The sequence below is a fragment of the Canis aureus genome, chromosome 23 (assembly GCF_053574225.1).
Source record: "Canis aureus isolate CA01 chromosome 23, VMU_Caureus_v.1.0, whole genome shotgun sequence".
NCBI lineage: Eukaryota > Metazoa > Chordata > Mammalia > Carnivora > Canidae > Canis > Canis aureus.
Window position 1 is genome coordinate 28,207,585 of NC_135633.1, and position 26,499 is coordinate 28,234,083.

Below are 26,499 nucleotides of genomic sequence, written 5' to 3' on the forward strand. Positions count from 1 at the left end.
ATGGAGGGCGACAACATTTCTGTGATGGGGGACGAGAGGGTGGTGGGAGACAGATTGAGATCAAGAGCGCAAGAGGAAACTGGAGAATCCAGACTCACTGAGATGAGAGCTTGGAAACCATCAACATTCCCTCTGCCCACCAGCCCTCTACTGCTAACAGAGGAACAGAAAGTATCCAGGGGAATGCTGAGGCCAGAGGATGTGAAGGAACAGCTGAGGGGAGGTGACACAGCAGCCTCCTCCCAGCAGCGGGGCTGGATCGAAACAAACCCAGCCTCCTGCACCAGTCTGGCCCTGGGCTGTCCCAGCCAAAGATCAGAGGAATTCAGAGAGAAAGAGAAGGGACAAGTGTCAGGCTGAGGCAGGCCCTTGGGGAGTGGGGTCAAGTTTTTGGGAATTCCTAACTCCTCTCAGAAGAGGTGGCTGCTGTCCAGTGTGGCCTGAGCAGCATCGGCTAAGTGCCTGGAGTCTCCACATTGCTGCCTCCCTTCTGTGGCTTGCAGCTGCTGTCTCCAGGGGCCCCGGACAAGGTCTCACTCCTTCTCCAGCTCAGCCCCACTCCTGAAATTGAAATCGGGGGTGGAACTCACTGCACCCCAAAAACCATGGGACCCAGGATAGGTAAGTGCGGATGAAATTAAAAAGGGGCACTGGGAGAGGGTCTGGGGGCTACCTTTCCAGTGCAGAGGGTGAGGAGCCAATATGGGTGCACTGGGTGGGGTGGGGGCCTTGAAGTTCCCCACACGGAGCCCGCCAGAAGACCAGACCTAGCGAAAGTGTGCTGAATGAATGAGTGAATGACTGAAGGGGCAGGAAGGGACGCTGTTTACTCAGCTGGAGGCAGGGAACCCAGCCTATCTGCCCTGAGGAGACAGAGACCCGGAGAGGACAATGGAAATTCAGGCCAATCGAGCTCCTCCTCACCGAGCCCTGTTCCCTCTTTGAATCGAGCAGAGATAAAGACAGACAAAGCCGAGAAATATGGGGATACAAGCGTAGTCAGAGACACAGCAAGTCTAGAGATACGCAATCAGACAAAGGCTGGGACAGAGGAGAAGGCAAAGACCAACAGGTGTCTGCAGGAGCGTGCAGGGACAGGCGAGGAGGTCAGCCCCAGAGAGAGAAAGCCGCAAGAAGACCCCGGGAGAAAGGGGAGAAGCAAAGGAGCGCGTGCGAGAGAACCAGACAGAGACAGACAGGCACACCTGCCTCAGAGAATTGGAAAGATCGGCACAGAAGAGACGCGGATTCAGAGAGAGACTTGCAGAGCCCGGCCTGGAGTGTGACAAGCGCCACGTGGAGAGGGTGGAGAGGGCGGCTGCGGTGGCTCTGGGAACGGAGCGCCCCGCTGGGCATTTCTTGTGCTGGCGGGCGGCAGGCGAGGGAGGTAGAGGAAACAAAAGATCTTCAGACCGGGTGCCCTGTGGGGTGCCCTGCGGTGATCACCTCTGGCCTCCTTCCAGCTGCCTGTGTGAGCCTCACACCCACTCAGGCAGGACTGAACCTGCTCCCTGGCTCGTGTGTGCGGCAGTGAGGACTTTGCGGGCAGGGCTGGGGACCATGGCACAGCAGGAAGGGTGGGGTGGATGCATCCTCTGGGGGCCTCACCGGAGAGATGACAATGAGGTCAGATTTGGGTGGGTTGGTTTAGAGATGGGCCACTGACAAAACAAATTCCCCATCAGCTCTGGCTTGCTACAGGATGGGAGGGTTGGTGACCCTACAGGTATGGGAAGAAACTAGAGACTGGCTGTTTTGTGCAGAATAACAGCCCACTGTTATTCTGACCCCTGTAGGGCTCTGGAATATTCTCTAGCTGTCCTCACTTCCTGCACAGACAGCAGGAGGCTGACCCCACTGCCCACATGGCCACCAGAAGCCACCTCTGGCCTTGCTTCCTAAGCCCCACCCTGAGCTGAGGCCAGGCTTCCCCCATGCTCTTTCTGGTCTGAGGGCACTCTGAGGGATGTGGTGATGCAGGTGGGGCAGGGTATAGAGATTGGAGCCTGGGAAGAGCAGGGGCCAGCTCACCTGAGGGAGCGGGGTCAGCTGTCCTGGCCAGGGGTAGACACCAGAGAGAGGAGTCAGGCTCAGATCTGGCTCTCAGCCCAGCCCTACCACCAGCTCACCACGTGCCCTTAGGCAAGAGGCACAGCTTTCCCTGTCTGTGGGGGAGGAGTTGGAGAAAATGATCTCCCAAGGCCATTCCCCTTTTATGATTTCAGAGAGGCCCCTTTCCTACCTCTGCCTCTTTGCTCGAAGCTTTTACCTCTACCAGAAAGGTATCTGTCTACGTTTCTTCAGCCATTCTGGTGAAATTTGTCATTTGCCAACTCCTCCAAACATCAAGTCCTCCAGGAAGCCTTCCAGACTGATTCTCCCAACTAGAAGTAACCTCTCTCACATATGCTGCTTGACTTCCCTTTTTTGAGGTTCATCTTTTCTTGTTCCTCATATCATTTCTGTTGCTCTCCAGCTGTCCTGGGTTCAAAGTATGTCACTCCAGCGCAGATAAGTAGGGGAAAGGAAAGAACCAGCAGCCCTGGGTTAAAATTTGAGGTCTGCGTCACTGGCTTTATGAGAATGCAGTGACATACTCTCACCCTTTTTAATAGTTGAGGAAACAAATGCTCAGGGAGGGCAAGTGGCTTACCAAGGTCACCCAGCAAGGAAGCAGCAGAGTGGGGGCCAGAACCCAGATTGTCCTGATGTCAGAGCTCTTTCCTCTCTCTACCATTACCCTTGGGGATCCCTCCTGTTTTCCATAGACCCCACACTAGTGAGATTCTACCCACTTGGGCACTTCACTGGTTCCAGACAAAGTAAACTATTCTCTAGGTGCTAGTGACTGGGGAGTGAGCAGGGTTGGGGATAGTTATTTCCTCCTAGGCTAGGCCTTGCCTACTGGGCCAGATATCGGGCAGCTGTGAACCAGATGGCAAGCTTGCCTAGACCCTACAGTCAGGGGCCAGGCATTCAACACCCAGTCTGCTTTTGTCCCTTTCTGGGACTCACTTTATCTGGGCAGTAGATGGAGGGGGTTGTCCAAGGTGGTCATCTGGTCTCTTCCTGCACTGAGAAGCTCAGTCTTCTGTCTCTGGAAGGAGCAGTGCAGCAGAAGCCTCTGTAGGGAAGGGTCAGGTCTCCCCATCGGTGTTAGAGGGGCTTGGCTATCCCCAGGGTGCCAGCCTGAACTTCAGCTGCACCCTGGGGTCAGGAAGAAGTAAAGAAGTAAACTTTGTCCCTGCCATCCCTCATGGGCTGCAGACCAGAGCCCTAAGCACCAATGCTTGAAATGATGGAGAACAATGCCTGCCTCACCAGAAAGGGAGCTCCATGGGGGTGGGGCCAGATTCGATCCATCCTTGGGGCCCCAGATCTCAGCAAAGGCTGGGCAGACACGAGGCATTGGGAAAGTCTCAGTACCTAAGCTGTCCTCCCTCCACTTCATGCCTCCCCCCAAGACATTCCTTCCTTCCCTCCAACCTGTTTTGAAAACCTGCCCTAGTTGAGGACAGGAGACTCATGATGTGGATGGAGTGCAGCTGGGTATAATAGGGCCCTAGGGAGGACATGTAAGCACATAGAGAGATGAGCCGGGACTCATGGTTGGGAGGCAGCATGGCCAAAGCCAATGGCCATCTCTCTCTGAACCTCAATCTCCATGTTTTAGGCCAAAGGAGACTGGCCTGAATTCCCTATGGGCTCAGGGCTCACCCTCCCCCCAGACTTTCTTCACTGTTTTTAAGATCATCATGGGTCTAGATGGGATAGCCAGGGCTGGAACTGGGAACAGAAAGTCCCAGTACAGGGTGCCTGACCCAGCTTGGAAACCACCAGAAAGTGCTTGGCCTCCTCCCCCACCCTGCATGGATCTTCCTCAAGAAGCAACAGCTGGGACGCCTGCAAGAGCTAGACCTCAAGCATGCTAATATCCTCCCAACAGACCCCCCAAAGTCCTGCCAGGAGGAATTTCTCAAAGATGACAACCAAGCTTTTCGTGCTTCTGAGTCTCCCTCTCCAGAAGCTCACTCGGCCACACTGGGAACCGGAGCACCCCCACCCAACCTGGGCCCCTCCTCTCACATTCCCATGCTCCAGCCCTGTCTTCTCCCTCACTCAGCTTAGCTCAATTCAACAGTCATGTTTTTAAGCTGAACCAGGCCTTGAAAGATGAGAAGTGGTCCGCTGGGGAGGAAGGACACTCCAGGCTGAGAGTACAGTGCGTGCAAAGGCAGAGGGGTGAAAGGAATAGGATGATTTTGAGGAATGGCAATCATCTACGGGGCCAAAGAATAATGTTCGCTAGGGGTGGATGAGACAGGAGCTGTTCCTAGGGGCCTTGACCTTTTCTTTTCTTTTTTTTTTAAGATTTTATTTATTTATTCATGAGAGACACAGAGAGAGAAGCAGAGACATAGGCAGAGGGAGAAGCAGGCTCCCTGCAGAGAACCGATGCCTCACTGGATCCCAGAACTCTGGGATCACACCCAGAGCCGAAGGCAGATGCTCAACCACTGAGCCACCCAGGTGCCCCAAGCCTTGACCTTTAGAGGCTTGGTGGCTGAACTCACATGTTGCAGATGAGGTGGGAAAGGAGGGGGCCAACTGTTGTTGAGGACTACACTGTACCGGGCATGGCATTTTCTTTCAATTCCACAAAACCCCATGAGATGGGGCCTCTTCTCTCACTTCCAGGGAAGGAAACTGAAACTTACGTTGACTGACTAAGCTGCCCAAGGTCACATAATCTGATGTGGCAAAGCAAATATTTGAATCCAAAGTCTTCTGACCCAGAGGGTTTCAGTGGGACTGGATATGGTCCATTAGGACACAGGATGGGACAGGTTCTGCGCTGGGGAGTTGACTGCTTCATCGGGGGACATAAGCAATACAGGAGACTGACGAGCACTGCAACTCGGAGGAGAGTCTGAGGGAACTGGCCAGGAAAGGGTTTTACAGAAGGAAAGACAGCTGGCATGGGCCGCAGGAGCTAGGCAGGAGAGAGCAGCAAGCCGAGGACATACAGAGCCATCTAGGAGGTAGGAAGAGCTCAAGGAGCAGGTTGGCCATGCTGGCCTCCTTCTACTCCAACACTTCTGGAGAGGTATCTGTAGAGGTATGTCATTGTTATGAGGAACAGATTGCCCAATATCTGCTTCTGGGAGTATTTCCCTTCCCAGGCTCGGGCTGTGGGTGTGTCAGTGCTGGAAGCTATTAGGTTTTCCAAAAACATCTTGGCGCCTTTGTGACTCTGTCCCCCACCCCCCACCTTGGCACCTGAACACAATTCCAGTGTAGGTTTCTCTTTTCGCTCTGTTCTCTTCAGATGGGGCACATGGCGGAGGCGTCTCACTCTCACTGGGCAAGTTGCCCACTTGTGGCTACTGTTACCTTCTTTCCACTCTTGTGTCCAGACAGCCAGGGAGCTGACGCTAGCCCATATTCTTGCATGAGCTCTCCTGGAGCCCACAGCCTCCTAGACATCTCTCCCTTGGTGCCCCCTTGCCACCCCAAACTCAACCATGGCCATGGCCAAGGCTGAACTCACCACCCCCTTGCAATCCTGACCCTCAATGGTGACAAACCCAGATGCAGAGCTACGCTCCTCCCCACTCCACCCTTGCCCCTAGGACTCCTCGGCCTCCTGCCCCCTCTCCCCACAGCTGATCTTCCATCACGTCCTGCCCATCCTCCCTCCCCACTGTGGTACCTCAGCTCATTATTCTCCTTTTCCACTGCCATGACCTAGCCCAGGTCCCATGGTCACTCGCAGCCCTGGACCCCACTCCTGCCCTCTCCCTTGTCCCTGCCTATCACCTGACTCTTCCACTCTTCCCACACAGGCATGGAGGTCTTCCTAGGTGGCCAAATCAGACCTCATCTCTGCCTGGGATCAGAACAAAGTCCAGCCCTTCGACCTGTTATTCAGGCTCATCATAGCCTGGCTCCTCCAACCACTCCAGCCTCACCCATCTACCCCCACCTTGGCCCCAGTGCTCCAACCTCGCCAGACCATTTGTTCCCTGAACATTCTTTGTACTTTGATACTTCTGCTGTTTTATCTGATGTTTCTTCCTTTAGGAAGCCTTCCAAAACCTCATAATCTAGGCTAGGGCCTCTGCTGGGTTTCCATAGTCTTGAAACTCCTTGTATTACATCAGTGAATGCATATCCCTGGGATTCTGCATTAGATGTCTGCCTCTCACCCCCACCATGTACACTGGGAGCTCCCTGGGGGCAAGGACTGGAGCTGCTGGCCTCTGAGACCCCAGCAGGTGCAGAATGAATCTTCACTGTCACTTCTAGAACCAGCAGAGACCAGTTCTTTCTGTGTGGTGACCCTGGGCAAGTCATGGTCTTCTCTGGCCCTGTTTATTCACCCCGCAAAGGGTTAACCCAGCCCTGGCTTCCTGTCCAATGGACTCCTCAGGCCCAATGTTGCTGTGGAGTCACAGTCAGAAGAAGTGGGTCCCTGAAAACACGCCAAGCAGGCACCCCTCACCTCCACCACCACCACCACCACAAAGAAACCCTAACAGGGCAAATTGTCACGTGCAGGCCCAGCATCTCAGATCAGCTGAATGTTGCCATATGAGAATGTGGGCCTAGTATTGCCAGATCTGTGACTATTTCAGGAAAAAAGCAAAAATCTGAAGTTTTATGTGAAATTTCCTGTTTTTAAATTCTGGCAATTAACTTAAAAAACACTCAGAGAGCAAGCATTGTGCAAGCCCCCCAAAACATCTAGAAGCCAGATGTGCCACCAGGCAGGACTGCCTGTGCGCTGCACGACTCCAGATAGCACCCTTCACTTTGTGGTGCACAGCCCACACCACTGCACATGGGGCTTTTGGCCAGGGCCTCCCTGTTGTAACCTCTACCTTATAGTCTATCTCTGCTAGTTCTTTTAATGGCCTTGGCAAAGGGTGTGGGGGAGAGGCCTTTCGTTTTCTTGTACAGGGAAGTTATTGGGAGGGGGGAGAGACCTTGGAATGCAGCTGGTGGGATAGGGTAGGGGTGGGAAGAGGACAAGAAGTGGCAGAGGGAGGCATCCATGGGTGTCTGTGTTGCTTCAGGAATCAGGAAGAGGTGAGTGAGTGATGCCAGGGCTGAGTCTCCACAGGTAGGAATATAGTTTTTCTGGGGCCCAGACATGGAAATAGATTCCTTGGTGAGTTTGGAGCAAAGGCTGACAAAATTGCACCTTGCAGGATATCCTGGTGTTGACAACGGACATTATCTTGTGTGACCCTCACACAGGCTTGAGAGGCAAGTCTTAATATTCCTATCTCACAGAGATTCAGAGAAGTCTCACTGCTGGCCCAAGGCCATACTGGGTCTAAATGATCTTTGATTTTGCTCTCTCTGCTGAAGACAGGCTGGAATGTTCTGGAGAGAAAGTGCCACTGTCTTGTCCCTCCTTGGTCCTCAGGATGTGAGAACCCTCACAGGCTTTCTTGGCATTTCCCAGCAAGTCTCTCCTGAAAGCTCAAATCTGGGTCTTGTCTATGAGTCCTCAACTCCCACCATACTCCAGTCCCCGGGGTATGGGACTCATGTTGCCACATATCTTTCTTGCCTTATTTCCCTCTCCAGCCTTGCCCTGACAGCACTCTCTGAGGCCATTAGAAGAGGCTGTTGACTTACCAGCGAATGATTGGCTCTCCAAAGCATTAGCTGGTGGAATGGCCAACTCTTCCCCTATAAAACTACCTTTGACAATGCACAGAAGGGAAGCCAGGCTGGAACAAGAAATGGCTATGTGGGGATTATTTTTCATTTGTTCTAAGGCCATCTTTGCAACCAACCTTCTCGTGGTTGTTCCCGGGGGCCCAGGAGTCAGACAGACCTGGGTTCCAGTCCAGGCTTTGCCATTTATCGGCCCCAGGACCCCGGGTAAGTTGCTTTCCCTCTCTCTATGCCTGTTTTCTTCTCTGCATCATGGAATCACAGCAGCTATTTCTACGGGTTGCTAGGAGGTTGGGTGACGAAGTTCAGCCCAGCCCAGCCTAGCATGTAGTATTGTTTGGTCTATGGTAGCCCCTCAGATGATCACCTAGGACAAGCTCCCCCATGACACTTCCTGTAGGGGATTAGGGTGAGCCAGAGAGCTGGGTCTCCCAACCTCCCACCTTGCAGCCCTCTTGGGTTGAAGTTCCTCTGGATTCTCAAATACAAGATGTGGCAATGCTCTTTGCAGTCATAAAGCAAGTATGGAAGCCAGTGGGGGAGTTTGCAGCAGAATAGACAGCTGACAGAAAGACTGGCTGCCTGATGGGGAATAAACAACATTTACTGCACACCTGCTGTGCATGATGTCTGCACTGGCTCCCCACATATGACCAACAGAACCCACTGATAAGACAAAGCCCATTGTTTACTGTGATGAGGGATAATACGGCTCTCAAAGCTCTGGCAGTGGTTCAGAGTGGGGAGGTAAGGTCAATATTTGTCGAGAACTGAAAGTTTGTTTGAAGGCTAGTCCGTAAGCGTGGGGAGGAAGGCAGGGGAGGGAGGCTCGACTGAGATTGGGTAAGAATCATGATACAACAGTTTGTTGGTAGAAATAACAAGGTAAGGATTTTTGTGGGGAGACATTCAAAGAATCAGAGGCGCACACTCTGTGGATGATTTCCCGTGAAGAGTTGATGGGTCTTTAAGAAGGTAACGAGCAATGAAGCCGTTTGTTTGAGCTGGTCAGTCTGGGAAGAAAGAGGAAGAAGAAAAATGCTAATGAAGACAGTGGACCTGCAAGGCCAAGTTAATACAGACGGTAAGGTATGATTTCAGGCTTTTAGTGTTCAGGCTGAATGTTGGGTGGAAGGATCTGGTTCTCAGTGGGCGCTTTCTGTCCTGGGATGTGGGGATTACAATCCCTGCACTGCAGATGAGGAAGCAAAGGGGCCACTGGTCTCAGGCCACACAGCAAGATTGTAGCCGGCGGGGATCCAAACCTGGGCAATTGCTTCTAAAGATAGGGAGTGTGCATGGAGGGCAGGTGTCCCAGGTCCCCAAGTCTGGTGGTAAATTGGGGCTTGGATGAGAAGCAGAGAAAATCTAGGGCTGGAAGAATGATGCTCTTAGAAGAAGGCGTTAACCTGGAGAGGCTAAGGACCTGCGGAAGGGAGTGGGTTCGGTTGGGCCCTGTGGCCTTGGAGGCACTTGAAAGCTATCAGGAGAGGGGAGGGTAATTATCTTCAGTGGGGCCTACTGTGTCTCAGGGCTGGGCAGGTGCTAGATGGCTCACCTCCTTGAGGTAGATGCTATCTTTTCATCTTTCAGATGAAGCAATGGCTTAGAAAATGAAAGGGCATGTCCAGATTCACACAGCTTCTGGCAGAGTTGGGGTTCAGACCCAGGTGTGAGGACTTTGAAACCCAATGCTCAGTCCCACATCCGCCTGGATTTTCTGTTTGCAGCTGGGAGGTAGCTGGAGGAGGTAGGACTTTTGAGACTTTCCAGCAAAGAACAGGCAGAGAAATCTAGCCTTCCCCGTCAGGCTGCTCTCAGAAACCTTGGTCCTCATCACCCTGGATTCAGCTGGTATGAGGAATGCTGATTCTTGCTTCTGGAGGGGGCAGCTAGAGGCAGAGCCTCTGCCTTACAGACATTCAGAGTCTTTGAGTGAACTGAAGATCTCAGGCTGACAGACGTTCAGGGTAACTGTCTGACTGGTCAGCTAGTTAGTTCAGCCTGCCTGAACAGACAAGTTTCCTAAGAGACAGCCAGACCAATGACTTACCAGCTGATGGACATGAGTGGGCCTGAGTGAAAAGCCAGCCATGTCCCCAACTGATAGGCACACAGACCCCTTGCCTCCCAGCTCTGGGAATACAGGCTCCAGCCCTAGGATACACCTGGCCTACCTGGAGCCTCCAAACCTGGTTGCCCACCTGGGAGAGAAACAAGCTGGGATTTTTTTTCCTAGGGTCTAGCTCCCTGCCTCTCCCCTCATGCCCACCTGCCCCCTCATCTGTGAGGGGGTGACCCCTGACAAAATCTTCACAGGATGGGAGGGTCCTCAGAGATGTCACAGGAGGAGAATGTACCTTCCTGAACTCAAGATTCTCCTTCTGAGGGGCGCTTTGTTCTTATTCAGAGCCAGACTATTTGTTGCTGGTCTACTCAGAGGCCTCAGCCCACAAGAAGAGCTTGAAGAGGCCTGGCTACCTGCCTGACCAACCCCATTCTGTGACCACCTGACCACCCAATGGCTGCTCTCAGCTCCCAGGGGCCATGGCTTCCCTCCTTCATCAGGAGGCTCAAGCTAAAGACTAGCCCACAGGAAGGCAGAAGATTCTATGTTGGTCCACCGATCTTCTGTCCCCCTGTCTTATCTATATCCTGGACTTCTTTCAGAGCTGGGCCTCCTGGCCCATGACTTCTGCCCTCCCAGATTCAGCCTCATCATCTGGTTGACCTGGCCCCCTGGTGGGTTGGCACTGTCACCTTTCAGGTGGCCTGGTTAGGTTTGGTTAGGCCACAATAGAGAAGAGTGCTGTGCTTCTTCCCCTCATCAAACCTGTGCAAGGAGCATGGCGTGATGTTGAGGCTAACACCTGGGCTTGAGTCCCTACACTGGCGCTAACCGGCAGAGCTTGTTACCTCTGGGCCTCAGTGTCCTCCTCAGGTGCAAGAGATAATGAAAGTGCTAAGGCCCAGAGGTGTGGAGAGCCTTCAGGAACACGGAGAGCCTGCACATGAAGGCGTAGCTGTATGTCAAGCAGGTAACACAGCCTCCGTGCTATAGTAGGGGATTCGTTTATGCCGGTGAGAGAAACCAGGGCTTGGAAATGGGCCTACCAATCTCCTCTGGGCAAGTTCGCTTGGGACCCTCCCCCCCACACCTCCTTTTCTCCTTCTAAGTGACCTCCACAGAGCCTGTCCCTTCGCTATGCCAACCCCTTATCTCCTCCCTGTCAGGTGGATTTTGTTTCAATATCTCCTTGTTTTCCCTACATACTAATGTCCCCCAAAGACACTCTTCCCCAGCCACACACACTTCCATTTCTAAGCTTTTTGAATAGACATTTCTCCAAAGAAGGTACACAAACGGCCAATAAGTACACGAAAAACGCTCAACATCATTAGTCATTAGGAAAATGCTAATCAAAACTGCATGAGATACCACTTCACACCCACTAGGGTGGCTATAATCAAAAAAGACACGATACTAAGTATCAGCAAGGATGTGGAGAGATTAGAACCATCATACACTGCCGGCAGGAGTATAAAACAGCACAGCCACTTTGGAAAACAGTTTGGCAGTTTCTTAAAAAGTTGAACAGAGTTGCCATATGACCCAGGAATTCCACTCCTGGCTGTATACCCAAGCGAACTGAGAACATATGTCAACACAAAAATGTGTACAACATGTGAACATTCACAATCCCCAAAACAAACAAAACGTGATTTATGTCCGTACCGTGGAATATCATCCAGCCATAAAAAGGAATGACATACTGATGTGCTCTGTAACACTGGGCTACGTGAAAGCAGCGAGACAAAAACTTACGTATTTTACTATTTCGTTTGTATGAATTTATGTTAAATATCCAGAATAGGCAAACCCAGAAAATAGATCCACGGTTACCAGGAACTGGGAGGAGGAGGGAGGATTGCTACCAGGTGTGGGGTTCCTTATTGAGACGATGGAAATGTTCTGGAATTAGCAGTGATGATGTATGCCTTTTATAATATAACAAAACCACTTAATTGTGTCCTTTAAAAGGATGGAGTTTATGATGAATTAACCTCAACTGAAAACAATTCCTCAGGCTCCCAGTTATCTTGTGTGAGGAATGCAAACCCTTCGCTGGGTGGTTCCAGGCCTCTATGGCTCCTTTCTGAGTTTGCCTTCAGGATCTGGAGATGGAGAATCCCCACATTCCTGCCTGGGTCAAGGGTGGCCTTGAGTCGGTTTCCAGACCCCAGAAGGAGCTTGTTGAATGAAGGGAAACTCCTGCCAGGTTAAGAAGCATATGAAACAATGGGGAAGGCTTCCTCGGGAAGTGGACCGGAGGAAGGCTAAGGGGGCCCGGTTTCCATTTAGGTGGAAGGGTGGAGCCTCCCAAGGCTGGACTTCCGAGCTCCTCACTGAGATCAAATGTCAGGAGACTCTAGGAGATGCCCCTGAGGGAGTTCAGCTTTCCTCTCACTGCAGTGAGTGGGATACTGGCATGGTTACCATGGTTACCAGGGAGCAACCCAGACATGCCTAATGGGGCCAAGGATCCAGGTTCTAACCACACCTCTGCCTCCTGAGTCATCTCCACCCTTGGGGAGTTCATTTTGTCCAGGGTGAGGGAGGTGGTTACATGGGATGATCTTTCTGCACGCATCAGCAACATGGTTTGATGTACGAGTTGGAACTGGGCTAGGTAGCTCTGGGTTCCGGGGAGGGTGCTGGTGTCTGCCCTGAACTACGCCCAGGAAAAGCCGTTATGCCCTGACTAGGGACTGAGCCTTGACCCTGTACCTGATCCTAAAGCTGTGAACCTATACTGAGCCAGACAGACCTACAGCCAGACTCAGCCTCCAGGAGCACCGGTGTCTCACAACTACAGGCCCAAGTGGGGCTAAGCCTGCGTGTTCTTACTGCCGGAGTCCCTGCTTGAAGGCTACACAGTGTGGCCAGCAGCTTCTCCCTAGAAGGAAGGTTATGCTGGGATTGGAATGAAGATGTGAGGCAGGTGGTCCCAGCTGGGATCCGGCTAGTGTGGCTACATGGGCCACATACCCTCTTAGGAAGGATCCTCCCATCGCTGGGCCTCAGGAAGCCTGAAGGTGCTCAGACTCTCAGATTGTCGCCAACCCGCGGAACACCTTGGGTGACCTGGGTCAGGGCCATTCTCTGAGACCCCATCTCCACTCTCCCCTCCTTGCTGTCTGTCCCACAGGGCCAGTGGGTGAGGAGGCCCAGATGCCAGACAAGGACACCAAGGCCATGATGAGTGTGGAAGACACACCTGGAGGCAAAGCCTGCCCAAACCCTCAGGACTTGCGGCCAAGTGTGTTCTACAGCATCAAGGTATCACTCGGGGCCTGCCGGGAGTGGGGCCATCTGAACCCCGTAGGGAAGGCTGTGTAACTCCAAGCAAGCTGCTGCCTTTCTCCGAGCCTCAGTTTTCTCATCTGCAGAATGGGCGGCTGTGAGAACCACAGGGATAATCTACCAAAGCATTTAGCTTGATGTGGGGCACCTGTTCCCTCCTTCCAGCGAAGAAAGAAGGGCTGCTCTGTGTCAGTGGAGGACCAGGCTCCTTGCCTCCCATTGCCTCAGAGGGAAAGAAAAGGACCTCAGGAGTCCTGAGTCCGTATGACTGCTGGGGAGCTCTGTCCTCCCGGGGCAGCCCTGAACATCCAAGCATCCCTGGGTGCCCGGGTCTGTGCCACGTGCTGTCTTACTCAGTTCTCACAGTAGCCCTGAGTGGTGCGGATGTGGTCCTTGCTCTATCCAAGAGGAAACCAAGACTCAGAAAAACAGTGAATATTTTTAAGCTCCGGCACCAGCCCCCTTCTTTGAAGCTAGGGTTTCTTCTCCTGGGAATTTTGCCAGCTTGCCGGGAGGCAGGCAGGGATGTTCGGGGCAGGGCTAGGTGGGGTGGGAAACTTGAGGATTCTGTGTCTGCAAGTGCTCTCCCAGGGGAGCGCTGGGGGAGGAATGGGTGGGCTGGGGTGGAGGGGAGCTTCCCAGGGAGAGGGGCGGGTGGCGAAATAGGGAGGGGGTCCAGTCCAGCCCAGGGGAGCTCTGAGGGTCAGAGTAGCTCCCATCATTCTTGGCCTCAGGAAGACCCAACTCCCCATCATGTGGGAATCAGGTGGCGCCGTGACCCCCTGGATATACCTAGGACAGCTTGTATCATTTTTAGGCCTGTAGGAGAAGCCATGGGCTACTCCAATAACACTGTGTGTGTGTGTGTGTGTCTGTGTGTCTGTGTCTCTGTCTCTTGTCTCTCTCCACCTCTTATTCTTACCTCTCCCTCTCTTTCTCTCCTGTGTGTCTGTCTCCTCTGACTCTGTTTCCCCATCTCTGTTCCTTGCTCCTCCTTTTCCCCAACTCTGTCTCCTAACCCCCACTCCCTCTGGCTGAACCCCCACCCATCTCCCTGCTCCCCTGCCGGCTGCCACCGCCCTGGCCCCCCGGCAGTTCTTCGTCCTGTGCCACAGCCTGCTGCAGCTCGCACAGCTCATGATCTCCGGCTACCTCAAGAGCTCCATCTCCACGGTGGAGAAGCGCTTCGGTCTCTCCAGTCAGACCTCAGGGCTGCTGGCTGCCTTCAATGAGGTACTGGCCCTGGTGCAGCCACAGGGGTGGGTGTTGAGGGAGACCCTCACCCCCAGCTCCTCACCCTCCTCTCTCACTACCCTGACATGAACCCTTCCCTTCCTAGTGCCCACAGGCAACCCCATCACAGCTTCCTCCCCAAATCTCCTTAGCCAGCTCCTCTTCATCCTGGTAGAGAAACTGACCTCTGCCTCCTTGTAATGTCAGAGTACTGGCGGTGGTCCTGCCCTTGGGGGCATGCGAATGGTTGGGCTGTGGGAATTCCCCTACCACCCACTCTCCCTTTGGAGCCTTTACCTGGCTATTGCCTGTCCCAGGAAGAAATCAGAGGAAGTCACTTCAATAGCAGTAAGATTTAAGTTAGATCAAAGGCAGGACTCTGGGACCACTGGTGGTGCGGGGAGGGAGCAATACCATGGCATGAGTGTCTCCTCAGAGTTGCCCAGAGATCCCTAAGTCTGGGGCCAACAGCCAAGCAGGGAGGAGTGGACAAGCTGCTTTGGGGGGCTTTAGAGATCAGGATCCAGCTATGGCCCCTACCTCCTCCACCAGATGTTTTCCATCTCAGAGAAGGCCACTGTCCAGAGAAGTCTCTTCCTCCCTACTCCACACCAGATTTCTGTGTGAGTCTCTCCCCTTGGGATGATATGTCACATTTCTTCCAAGCCAAGGCCTGAAAACTACACAGCATCCCCAGATATTCCTCAGACCTCACCCCCAGATGTCAGAGGTGGGAAGGAAACGTCATTACCTAGCTATGGGACCTGGGGGAAGTCATCCCCCACCTCTGGGCCTCAGTGTTCCCCTATAAAATGGAGAGTGGCCACCCTTCTCAGAGTTGGCCCTCCTACCAACTGTCTTGTGAATACTGCCCCCCTCCAGTAGTAAGGAGCCTGGGGCTGGGAGTGAGTATAACAGCCAAGAAGCAGTGGTGTGGGCAGCACCCCCCAGCTTCTGGCGATAGAGCCTGCCCCTGCCCTGCAAGTTCTCAAGGCCCCTCCAGTGCCCACATCCTCAGTTTTTTATTCTAAGGCTTGAAATTCCAAGCCTTAGTCCTCTGGCTTCGGATCTTACTTATTTGTCTCAGTCATGATACCCCAGAAATTTAAAAACCCTTTCCTTGACTCTTCCTTGTTCCAACATGGGCTCTAGCCTGTTTTCCAGCATGAAATCGAACTTCTAGCCTTGTCCACCCTGCCCTCATTTCTCTCCCCTAATGGGACATTGGGGCCCCTCCTAGGAGAACCCAGAATCCATATAAGAGGTGCCCAAATGATTCTCATTCAGCTAGCTAGTCCTTTATACTGATGGGAACACCAGACTGGTGACAGAAGCTGGGGTGGTCCTGGCCTCTGGTGGCTCTGCTCCACTTGAATGGGTCCCCTCATCCCTTGGCAGGTGGGGAACACAGCCTTGATTGTGTTTGTGAGCTACTTTGGCAGCCGGGTACACCGGCCCCGACTGATCGGCTATGGGGCTGTCGTTGTGGCCCTGGCAGGCCTGCTCATGAGTCTCCCACACTTCATCTCGGAGCCATACCGCTACGACCATACTAGCCCCGGTAAGAGCAGGAAGGGCTGGGCTGGAGATGGACGTGAGGAGCCTGGTACTATGCACCAGGGCCCATTGGTCAGGATGGGCCCAGCTTCCTGGGGCACTTGCTGGTCCTCCCCACTCCCTCGGTCCCATTCTGGGTGGGTCCCTCTGGAAGTCCTGGGAGTGGGGTTGTTCTGGGGCAAACGAGTGAAACCCTCCGGGTCCCTCTTAGTAAGGGCCTGCTTGTGTGTCACTGTGTTTTTGAGGTGGGGTAAACTTACAACACAGCCTACCTTAGGACCTGGCATGCAGTAGATCCTCAGGAAATGTGTGTGGAATAATAATAGTATCACATACCACTCATGCTGTACCAGACACTGTTCTTCCAAGTACTTTATGTGTATTAGTGTATTTAATCCTCACAAGTAGCCAAGACATTAATGTGAAAGAATGAATGAGTGCATAAACAAATTTAAAAAATGAAAGAATTTTAGATAGGAAGCCCAGTGAGATTTTGTTGAGGGTCAACTGGACAGGTAGATGCCTGTCTCTTGGAGAATAACCCAAGCAGCCCGAGCTTCATTCCTTCAATATTCCATCCACCCAATCCAGCTACCCACCCATCTATCCACCCTTCCATCCATCCATCCATCCATCCATCCATCCATCCATCCATCCATCTAGTGGTCCACCTAACAAACCCTCAGTATAGCCTACTTTGTGTCAGACCCCCTCAAGGAACTCAGTCTTGCTTCCAGAGAGCTCCCAGAAGAGGAGATAGAGGCAAAAAAAAAAAAAAAAAAAAAGCCTGCAGTGTGTCACTTGTGTGAGGAAGGAAGCACAGGGACTGGCCTAGCGTGGAAGCCTTCCCAGGGGAAGAGGGCTGTCTGAGAGTATGGCCTCCTTTGCCTTCCCATCAGTTCACACGCCAGAGCTCTCACTCTGTGCCAGGCCCAGGAGTGGTAATGTGGAGTATTATGACCAGCCCCAAGAAGCTCCCAGGGAGGCACAGGTCAGAGGCATGGGCAGCTCTGCTTTGGGGTGGAGACAGAGCTAGCAGAGTCCTGAGTGTAAGGAGAAGGTGGGTGTTTCAAGTGCAGGAAGCCACAAGAGCAATGGCCATGAAGTGGGAAAGTAGAGAGTGTACGTGAGCAATTCAGAGTGGTCCTCAAGGCCTGAGTGGAGAGCTGTCAAAGCCCTGATTGGAATGCTGGGGAAAAATCCCCACATTTCTGGGTTCAGAATTTTCACTTTGACAGAGTTTTCACTTTGGCAGAATTTTCACTTTAACAGAGCTTTTCCTGTGCAGGGTCATGCACTTCTTCACCCTCCCCATCACACAACATCCCTCTGCCCTGAGCACCCTGTGAAAGCCTGAGCCTGTCTCAGGTGAGCAGGTGAGGCTCGGTAACGTCCAAGCACCCAGCCTGCTCTGGCATCCCAGACTATTTCATTCATTCATTCTTCATCCAATAATGGATTCGTGTCTTTATCGCTAATACTTCTGCACCAGGCCACCTGCGAGGTACTTCACAGGGGTGCAAAAAGAAGCCAGAGCCCCATAACAATCATGACCTCTAACGTCTAGTAGGTGCTGTGCATGGGTGGCACTCGGCACTCTTCATGTTTACGGCCCTGCAGCCGTAGGTGTTATCAGCATCCTATTTTACAGGTGAGGAAACCGCTGTTCACAGAGAGGGGGATCCCCTCAAGGCCCACAGCTAGTGATGCCATGACATGTCCAGGTAGCTTGGCCCCCGAGGTCCCACTCCGGATCACTGAATTATTCTGTTTCTGAATTCTGGATTTCCGTAGAACTTCTTATTCTAGGAAACTTTTGAAAGATGATGAAACTGAGGCCCAGATGGGCTCAGGGCCTCTGTCAAAGTCTCCCAGTCTTCAACTCACACACCTTGTTTGAAGGTCCAGGTCCTTGACCCTGGTTCATGTGGCTTTTTCTCAGAGTCCTGGCTGCCAGAAAAGGCGGGGCAGGCCACAGAGAGAAGGCCACCCATATTTGGAATAATAATAGCACGAGGGTCTCTTTAAGTTTGCTCACCAAATATTGGTGAGCTCCAGGGAGCAACTGTCTGCTACTAAATTAAGAAATTCTCCTTTACTGAACTCTGCATCTGTGTCCTGAGCTGACACTGAGCCCACCCAAAATGAAGGCCAAGCACACTAGAGCCTTCCACCGTCCAGCCCCAGCATCCCTCCCCGGCCTGGCTGTGCCTTCGGTCCTGTTGCTCACATTCTGTGAGTCAGCCATGCTTAACTTCTCAAGCCCCTGGGTTTCACTGTGCTGTGACCTCTCCCTGGAACACCCCTCCCACCTTCTCTCTCTTGAAAAATCTGTTTGTTCTTGGTCCCATTCAAACCCAATCTCCTTTGACAGCCCCACCCCACCCAAAATCCACAGTTGCCATGGGACTTCCCCATATCTCTGCTCAGAGAGGTGGCATGAGGTAGTTTAAGAGTATGGACTTGAAGCTGAGCTGCCTGGGTTCCGATCCTGGCTCTGCCTTTCCTAGCATCAGTTTCCTCATCTGTGCAATGGGGTAATGAGAGCATCAATCCCCTAAGTTTGTCAGGAGGGAGGGAGTCAAATGGTTTGTGTACATAGCACCTAAAATGGTACCTTGCATCCAGTGCATGCTGTATAAGGGTCTTAGCTATCGTTATATTTTTTATCATCTCTTAGTAGACATGCCACAGGATTATGAGGCTTCTCTGTGCCAGCCCACAACCTTGGTCCCAGCCCCAACCCCAGCCCCCTCCAACAGCAGCTGCTCAAGCAACACGGAGGCCCAGCATCTGGCTGTGGTGGGGATCATGTTCATGGCACAGACCCTGCTTGGTGTGGGCAGTGTGCCCATTCAGCCCTTTGGCATCTCCTACATCGATGACTTTGCCCACAACAGCAACTCGCCTCTCTACCTTGGTAAGAACCGGGCTCGGAGGGAGGTCCAGGCTCGGGAATAGGAGGATGCGAGGACCAGGTAGGGGCTGGGCATGAGTTCCTGACCTCTGCCTTGTCTGGTCAGTAAAGCCTGGAGAAGCCCTGGAGCTTCCTGGGCCTGACCAGGGAAGATGGGCTGCTCTTGCCTATTGGAGACTGGGCAGGCACTGATCTGCTGAGGGAAGCCAGGGCCAGAGGGGCCTAATGCAGGCTTCGTGTTGCAGGGATCCTATTTGCAATAACCATGATGGGCCCAGGCATGGCCTATGGACTGGGCGGCCTCATGCTGCGCCTTTATGTAGACATCGACCGGATGCCAGAAGGTGAGCCTCAAAGAGCACACAGTTGTTCCCAGGGGCACACAGATGCTAGCTCACTGAGCACTGGCCTCATAGGAGACACTGAGCCAGGGGGCTCATGTTCAAATCCCAGCAATCCCACTGACCTTGGACATGCCTCTTAACCTCTGAGCCTCAGCTTCTTCATTTTTTAAAAAATATTTTATTTATTTATTTGAGAGAGGCAGAGACATAAGCTCCCTGTGGGAAGCCCACTGTGGGACTTGATCCCAGGACCCCGGGATCACATCCTGAGCCGAAGCAGATGCTCAACCACTGAGCCCCCCAGGCGTCCTGCAGCTTCCTCATTTTTGAGACACTCTCCCTCCTGTCCCCCTCCCAAAGCTGTGATCAGAATCCAGTAAGAGATGAAGAGAGGCTGTAGAACACCATCAGATGGGCAGTCGTGTTATCACTATTATTACACCTCTTCACCTAGTCCCATCCCTGAGCTCCCCCAGACCCCAGCCCATGCTCAGATACACTGCAGGGCAGACAGGGGCACATACTTTCTTGGGCTGTAGGGAGCTCCCATCTTTAGGGGGAACAAGACCCAGGTGAAACAGAGAAGCCTGCAGGAGAGAACGTCTGGAGCAGGATTTGGTGAGCTTGGGCCTACCTCAACTGGGAAATTTACTGGGTGACCTCGAAGGACCCTTCCAGTCCTGACCACGTCAGAGTCTGGGAACCTGTGCCGAGGGCACCACTTAAGGAACAGCAGTCCCTGATCCAGGCAGTGGTTGGGGTGGTCCAAGGAGTGGGACTGAAGCTTGGTGTGAAGGCAACCAGGAGTGGGAGGGGGAAGGGTCCCCAAGCTCTGGCGCCCTGCAAGGAGTAGGAGAGGATTCCTCTCACCTGGAGATTTTCAGCAAGCCCTAGAAACCTCAGGGGACACACATATGAATGGATGGACACGCAGATTCAGCTTCTTGCTCTCTAGCTTTTGCACAAGGGTGCCTCCTGGGCAGCTCTGAACAAGATACACTAAGCATAGCCCTGTCCCACCCTCCTTCCTTCTAGAAAACTGGTACCATGAGCCAAGTGTGAGTTCTGGTTGTCTTCCTTGGTTTTCCCAGACATGCCCCACCCAGCTTCAGGGAAGGTGGGGTATTTTCTGGCTCTGTTGACATCATCTGGCAGATGGGGCTCCTCCACTGGCAGATGTGGTATTCCTGTAGATTGATCTCCCTACCCTTTCCCTATGGGGGATTTCATGGGGTGGGCAGATCACAGGCACAGATGGGTGTGTAAGAAGCAGAGGAGTCAGGGAGATGCCTGTGTTCGTACTCACCAGGCTGGCAGGGGGAATAATAGGTGGAGGAGGAATTAGTGCAAAAGCCAACTTCATCCCCAGCTTTACAGATTCATTTTCTGGGTGCCAATTGTGTACTCTGGACCCTGGCCAGGAGAGCTCAGGACCAAGCACCTGGGAACCAGCCCTACTCATGGAGTTGGTGTCATTATGCACTGGTGCTGCTATAAAGTTGTTTGCGGATGCTATGGCAATTGAGGGAGGAGGTATCTAACTCAGCCTTGATTGAGCTCAAGGGCTTGGGTGGGAGATGTGGGCACTCCAGCCAGGAGACACATCTGGAATAATTTAGTCCCAATTACACCTGGGGAACCTGTTAAAGGTCAGACTCCTCGGTCACCTTCCCAATCCACCCCATGGTAGTTTTAAGTTGGTCTTGGATATTTTTGACAAGCACCCTGGTGATCTTAATGATGCAGGTCTGAGATGCACAAGAATAGTCCTAAGCATCAATTTAATAATAATAATAATAATCACAACAGTAATGGTAAGATGAGGAAGAAGAATGAATATCTATATCGCACATACCATGTGCTTTACATGCATTGGTTTCTATGATTCTCACACGATCCTGTGATGTAGGTACTCCTATTGTCTGTATTTTACAGAGGAAGAAACTGAGACAAAAAGAGGTTAAATGATTTGCCCAAGGTTATGTTAGTAATGGAATTCAGACTCAGCAGTCCATTTCCAAAGTCCATAACCTTGACCACTAAACACAATGCCTCAGTAGTTGAAAAGCTGAGGTCCAGGAAGGATCAAAGCCTTGTCTAAGGTCACACAGGACGTAACTGGCAAAAGCCACAACTGGAGCCTCGGTCTCCTGACTCCTGGCCCAGGCCACCCCATGTCTCCAAAGGCCAGTCCCAGGGTGGTGGCCAAGAAATGACGGCCCATCCTGACCCTAACACCATGGTCTTCTCTTCCAGGTGGTATCAGGCTGACCTCAAAGGACCCCCGATGGGTGGGTGCCTGGTGGCTGGGCTTCCTCATCTCTGCTGCTGCAGTGGCCCTGGCCGCCATCCCCTACTTCTTCTTCCCCAAGGAGATGCCCAAGGAGAAGCATGAGCTCCGCTTTCGGCGAAGGGTCTTGGCAGCCTCAGCCTCAACGGTCAGCAAGGTAAGCCCCCTCCAAGTCCTCACCCTGGTCCCAGCTCCAGCCCCCACCCACTTGTCCTCCCTTGTGACTTTAAACATCATCCTTCCTGGGCACTACAATTCATGGCTTACAAAGTCATTCTGTCCAAGCTCCACAGCATCCCCCAACAGCCCCACACGTGAATACGGCCTGCCCCTTCCACAGCTGACATCAGGGGCCAGAGGAGGAAGTGACCTAGCCAAGATCACAGGCCAGCAAGGACAGCACTGGGATGAGAATCCCAGCCGGGCTGAGCCCATGCCCTCTGTCTAGCCATCACACCGTCCGCCTCTCTGCTCGTCACTTCACGGTTTTTGTGAGTTCTAAACATGTCATGCTGGAGCAATATTGAGAAGTAGGAGGAGGTGAGAATGTAGTGGGGGGGGAGATTGGTCTGACAAGACTTCTCTGAAGGGGCAGGATTTGAGCTGGACTTTGAAGGATGGTAGAAGCCTGGGGAGGGGGCATTCTAGGTGCAGACACAGCATGGACAGAGGAGTCAGCTGTAGAAATGAATCCAACCTTTTCAGAAGCAGTTAGGGGACAAATGCATATTGAGTGCAAGCTCTGGGCCAGGTGCCAGGCCGACACTGGAGCTCAGCACATGGTCTCTACCCTTAAGACAGGTGCGGCCTAGGCAGCCTAGTGGGGACCAAGATTCATTGATAAGGAGCAAACCGTGCAGTGCTCGAGGGTATCTTGCTGAAACCTTCCCATTCGGCTGAGGGCCAGGTGTCCTTTCCTCAGAGGAGATCCACTGGGCAGGAGAGATGATTTGGGGGTTTTCCAGAGGCTCACCAGAACATGCGGCCTTAAAAACAATCAATTGGCTCCAAAGTACAAAAAAAAATGACAAAACAGAAAGGTTGGATAAAAGTTCAATGTGTCATTAATGTTGACCGTGTCAGGTTTTCTTGAGCACTTACACACATTTTATTACATTCTGAAACTTTGCACGTTCGATATTCTCTTTTCCCAAGTACTCATCCACAACATTTCTGTGACCAAGCGTGTGGGGTGATCTTATTTCACAGGGAAATAATGGTTGAGAAACCACCATCATAAATTATTTGCTGCTAAGTAATTCTAATTTCAAAGGGACGATTTGTAAAAAGCCTGTCGAATATTTTGCAGCAAGAATAATTCTATTTAATGAGGCATGTTGGTGCATTTGAATATGCTTGCTGTGATGTGAGACAGGACTTCCAACTTAGAGCAAGAAAGTTTGGGCCTGGGAGAGAGGGCTAAAAATGTCTTTGTCTAGAAAAGCTAGAATTTGAGCCCCAGTCTGTCCAACCCCAAACCTGGCTGCTCTATGAACCTCACTACCCATCCCCCACCTCTGCTGGAGCATAAGTTTTATATGTGGGAGACTAATGAAAATTGATGTTAGAACAGCCAATAAGGGCCAGAATAGGAAAGGTCTTGCCTGCCAGCTTCAAGAGCAGCTGGTAGCCCTGGAAGGAGGAGAAATGGGAGTCCCATGGCTCTATCACCAGGTTCTAAGCAGAGAAAGGGACCAAGGGGGTATGTGGGGAGCAGTGGAGGCAGGGAGGCTGATGCAGGAGCTCTGGCTGTGGTCTAGGTAGGAAGCAGTGCGCTGGCAGTGAGCAGGGACAAAGAGATGAGTCCAAGAGCCACCCAGGAGGGAGAATGCTCAGGCCCGGGTACTGCTCTGCTATGGGACATCCCTGGACAGCACAGGGCTGGGCTGGTGCCCGGCTCAGAGGCAAAGGGAGGCAGGCCCTGCAGAGGGACCATTTTCAGGGGAAGAAGACAGCTTGAAACCACAGATGGCCCTTACTGGTTCTGCCTAGCTCAGGCCAGAATTTGAATGAAGTAAGAATTCCTAGAACTTGAGGGAAGAGTTCTTAGAAGTCAGGGTGGTGATAGAGGAAGCAAGGAGTTTCTGGTTATGGGCAATCTCCAGGTTGGGCCTTAGATCTGAACAGAGAACATCCAGTTGAGCCATGGGGTGAAGAAGCAAGGCTGAGGCATGTCCGGGCTGAGTCATGTGCCAGTTGTGTGACCTTGAGCGAGACACTTCCCCACTTGGTTCTGTCTCGGAAGATGCCAAGGGTCGATTCCTGGAGCAATATTCTGTGTGCCTTGAAGTCTAAGAAAGCACAGTTTCTGGAGGTGACGCTGCTGTGGTGCAGGCTCCGGGTTTGAAGAGCTGCCGCTCTGTGATGCTTGGAAACCCTGGCTCCCCGGCTGTGAACCTGTCTGGCTGTCTGGATTCATTCTGTCAGCACATTGGGGATGGGGAGTGAGGAAGGAAGGGGGTGAGAGGTTCTTAAAAAAGAATCGAAGGCTGAGAACATGATGATCTGCTTCCAGCAGCTCTCAGGCAATAAATATTGATGTGGGAGGACTTGTTCTCCCGCCTCCCCGAGGCAGCCTTGGCCAGCTCTGCTTGCAGTTACTCGGGCTGGCCCAGCCCACTCAGGCCACAGGCCATGGAAGGGGAGGTAGATGGACCAGGAGGAAGGGCCCAGTTAGGCAGAACTGGCAGCCAGGAAGCCCAGGCCCATGGACATGGGAGGTGTAGCTTCTGTAAAGAGTGGGAAGAGGCGGGGCGGGGGGGGGGGGGTGTGGAGAGTGAAGGGGAGAATGTTTCTGAAATCCCTTTGAGTAGCTTCTCCCAGGCTCAGGGGTCTCCTAAATACCCTCCTATAGGGAAATGCAGTTTTTAATGGTGGTGTGTAATATAAGGGTTTTATGACCCAGCGAAGCTCTCTGACCTCAGTCTCCTGATCTGTACGATGGGCAGAGGTTTGGAGCAGGGTCTACCCGCTCTGACAGGTTCAATGATGTCTTCTCCAAATGGAGCAGTACATAAAGCCCTTTCACTGTGGGAGAAAAGGGTGCAGCCCACAGCCTCGGTCCCAAGAAGCTCTCAGGCAGCAAAGGAGGCCAGAAGCCGAGAGAGGGATGACTGATGGACAGCTCAGGTTTCTCCCACCACCCGTGCTTGGAGTTCTCTGCCTGGGGGGAAGGGAGCCTGAATGGTCTCCACAGGGAAGATTATGAGATGGTAGATGGGGGAGGCCATACAGGACAGGGAAGGCCAGGAGCTCTGCTTTCCTGCCTTTGATTCCGCCCATGTATCTGTGACCTCATGGTGGCTACTTGACAGCCTTCTAGGAGGGAACCAGGGCAGGCCTTGGCTCTCTGGAAGCCTCAGTCTCCCTCTCTATGATTGGCCAGTCTTTAAGGTCCTGTCAGGCCCCAGGACTCCTGGCACATGGCTCTGTCGAGCCTGTGGAGTAGAGATGGCCTCTTCGGGGCTCCCCAGCTGGTCATCCGGCCCTGTCTGTCCTTGTGGTTGCAGGATGCCACTCAGTCAGCGGCCCTCCTGTGTCCTCCATACCCGCAGGTCCCTCTGAGTGGCCGTCCTTGGGGCTGGGCCAGGGACTAAGAAAGGCCTCATCCATCGAGAGCCCCCATCCCCACCCAGCCTCTGAGCACTACTGGCCTCTGTCACCTCTCTTGGTTCCTATCACCCAGGAGTCTCCATGTCTGTTATTCTAGGCCATCTCCCAGAGTCTGGGATCCTAACATACAGTTTTAAAGTTCTGTGTTTCTGGTCAAGATTCTCAAGTGCCTGTGTTCTACTATTCTATGATTCTGTGCAAAGTCTGTCTTGGGGGTTTGCCTCCCCAAATTCATGTTTCTATGTGGCTGTAATTTTGGCCTATGAGTCTAGGAGTTTATGAAATCTGTTTTCTCCCAATCATGAACCTGATGTGCTTCTGTGGAAGAATGGTCAAGGACAGGGACAGGAATGGGCAGTGGCAGCAACGTTGAGAACTCAGGCCTTAGGGCCAGCTGAGAGGTTTCGGTTCCCATGGGATTCTGTGCTCCTTCTGCAGCCCCTGAGAGGTCCAAGGTGACTCGGGTTTCCCTTGTGCCTGGGTACCTCTCCCCCCACAGGCACTGCCTCCAGATCCCGCCCAACCAGCCTGGGAGCCCTGTCATGTGTCCTTCCGTATCCCCGGCAACCCAGGCCTTGTGACTCCACTCCTTGTGGTCGGCCTATGAAGTAGGTTCATTTATTCCCATTTTACACCTGAGAAGGTGGAGTTACAGAGAGATCAGATAACCTGACTGCAGGGCTAGTGAATGGTGGAGCTGAGATTCAGACCCGGGAAGAGCATCACGGGACCTCACTCAAGACCAAGAGGCAGGAAAATAGAAACAGCAGCAAAAGGGTATCAGAGAGGGAGGAACATAGGAGCATGGACCACACAGATGAACTCAGTTGATATAACCGCTTATTTGGTTCTGAGCCGTGCTGCTCTTCTGAGAAGAGCAGCACGGCCAGTTGCACAGACTCAATGTGAGAAACCCGAGCATGTCGCAATCCTCAGTGAAGCTCTGATCACTCCGATCTCCAGGCACACTGCTAGAAACAGTCTCCCTCCCTCCCACAGCGGGTGGGAAGTCTAGCAGCTAACCCCACTCCCGGGGCTGCTTGCCGTGGCCACGTGTGAGGGAAGCTGAGGGCTGGCAGAGAGCACCCTATCACCTGCCAGGGTCAGCGTGGCTCTGTGGGGCTGGGGTCACAGCCTCACAGCTTTCTAGGGACACAGCTTCCCCTGAGGGCAGCTCCTGGGGCCCCCGAGGCAGACCGAGGGCCCTTGCATGCACCAGACCACACACAGCATCCTGCATCCCACAGGCCTGCAGCAGTCAGCACATGGCCCCGAGAGGGGAAGTTCTAACCAGTCCCCTCAGCACAGGCCTGCTGACCTGGGCAAACCGCAGCCAGATGCGTCTGACTCCAAGCCCTGCTCGGAGCAGAGCCACAATGCTTCTGGTTCCTGGAGCCGGCTCTTGGTCAGGAGTCCTCAAAACAGATCTGGGGAGAGAGGCACAAACCTGTAAAGAGCACAGGACAGGAGCGCCCAGTGCCCACCTGAA

The 26,499-nt window shown here is 52.9% G+C and overlaps 1 protein-coding gene and 1 long non-coding RNA gene across 5 annotated transcripts in view; one reads left to right on the forward strand and one right to left on the reverse strand.

The window, feature by feature from the left end:
- Positions 1 to 274: 274 nt before the first annotated feature.
- SLCO2B1 (solute carrier organic anion transporter family member 2B1) overlaps positions 275 to 26,499 on the forward strand; it is a 45,373-nt gene continuing 19,148 nt past the window's right edge. Inside the window, exons 1-7 of one of the 4 annotated variants that reach the window (XM_077867054.1) lie at positions 275 to 621; positions 12,903 to 13,033; positions 14,153 to 14,290; positions 15,689 to 15,851; positions 18,528 to 18,767; positions 19,010 to 19,108; positions 21,365 to 21,555. In XM_077867054.1, the coding sequence (XP_077723180.1) occupies positions 606 to 621; positions 12,903 to 13,033; positions 14,153 to 14,290; positions 15,689 to 15,851; positions 18,528 to 18,767; positions 19,010 to 19,108; positions 21,365 to 21,555 (978 nt within the window). In that variant the 5' untranslated portion in view covers positions 275 to 605. Of the gene's footprint in view, positions 622 to 8,517; positions 8,782 to 12,902; positions 13,034 to 14,152; positions 14,291 to 15,688; positions 15,852 to 18,527; positions 18,768 to 19,009; positions 19,109 to 21,364; positions 21,556 to 26,499 lie in introns of those variants that run through there. The other 3 variants (XM_077867053.1, XM_077867055.1, XM_077867052.1) reach the window with 3 other exon arrangements.
- The window catches only part of LOC144294910 (uncharacterized), a 52,124-nt gene continuing 46,497 nt past the window's right edge, over positions 20,873 to 26,499 (reverse strand). Inside the window, exons 2-3 of the long non-coding RNA XR_013362267.1 lie at positions 26,329 to 26,437; positions 20,873 to 23,818 (exon numbers count right to left, since the gene is read on the reverse strand). This is a non-coding gene — a long non-coding RNA (uncharacterized LOC144294910). The remainder of the gene's footprint in view (positions 23,819 to 26,328; positions 26,438 to 26,499) is intronic.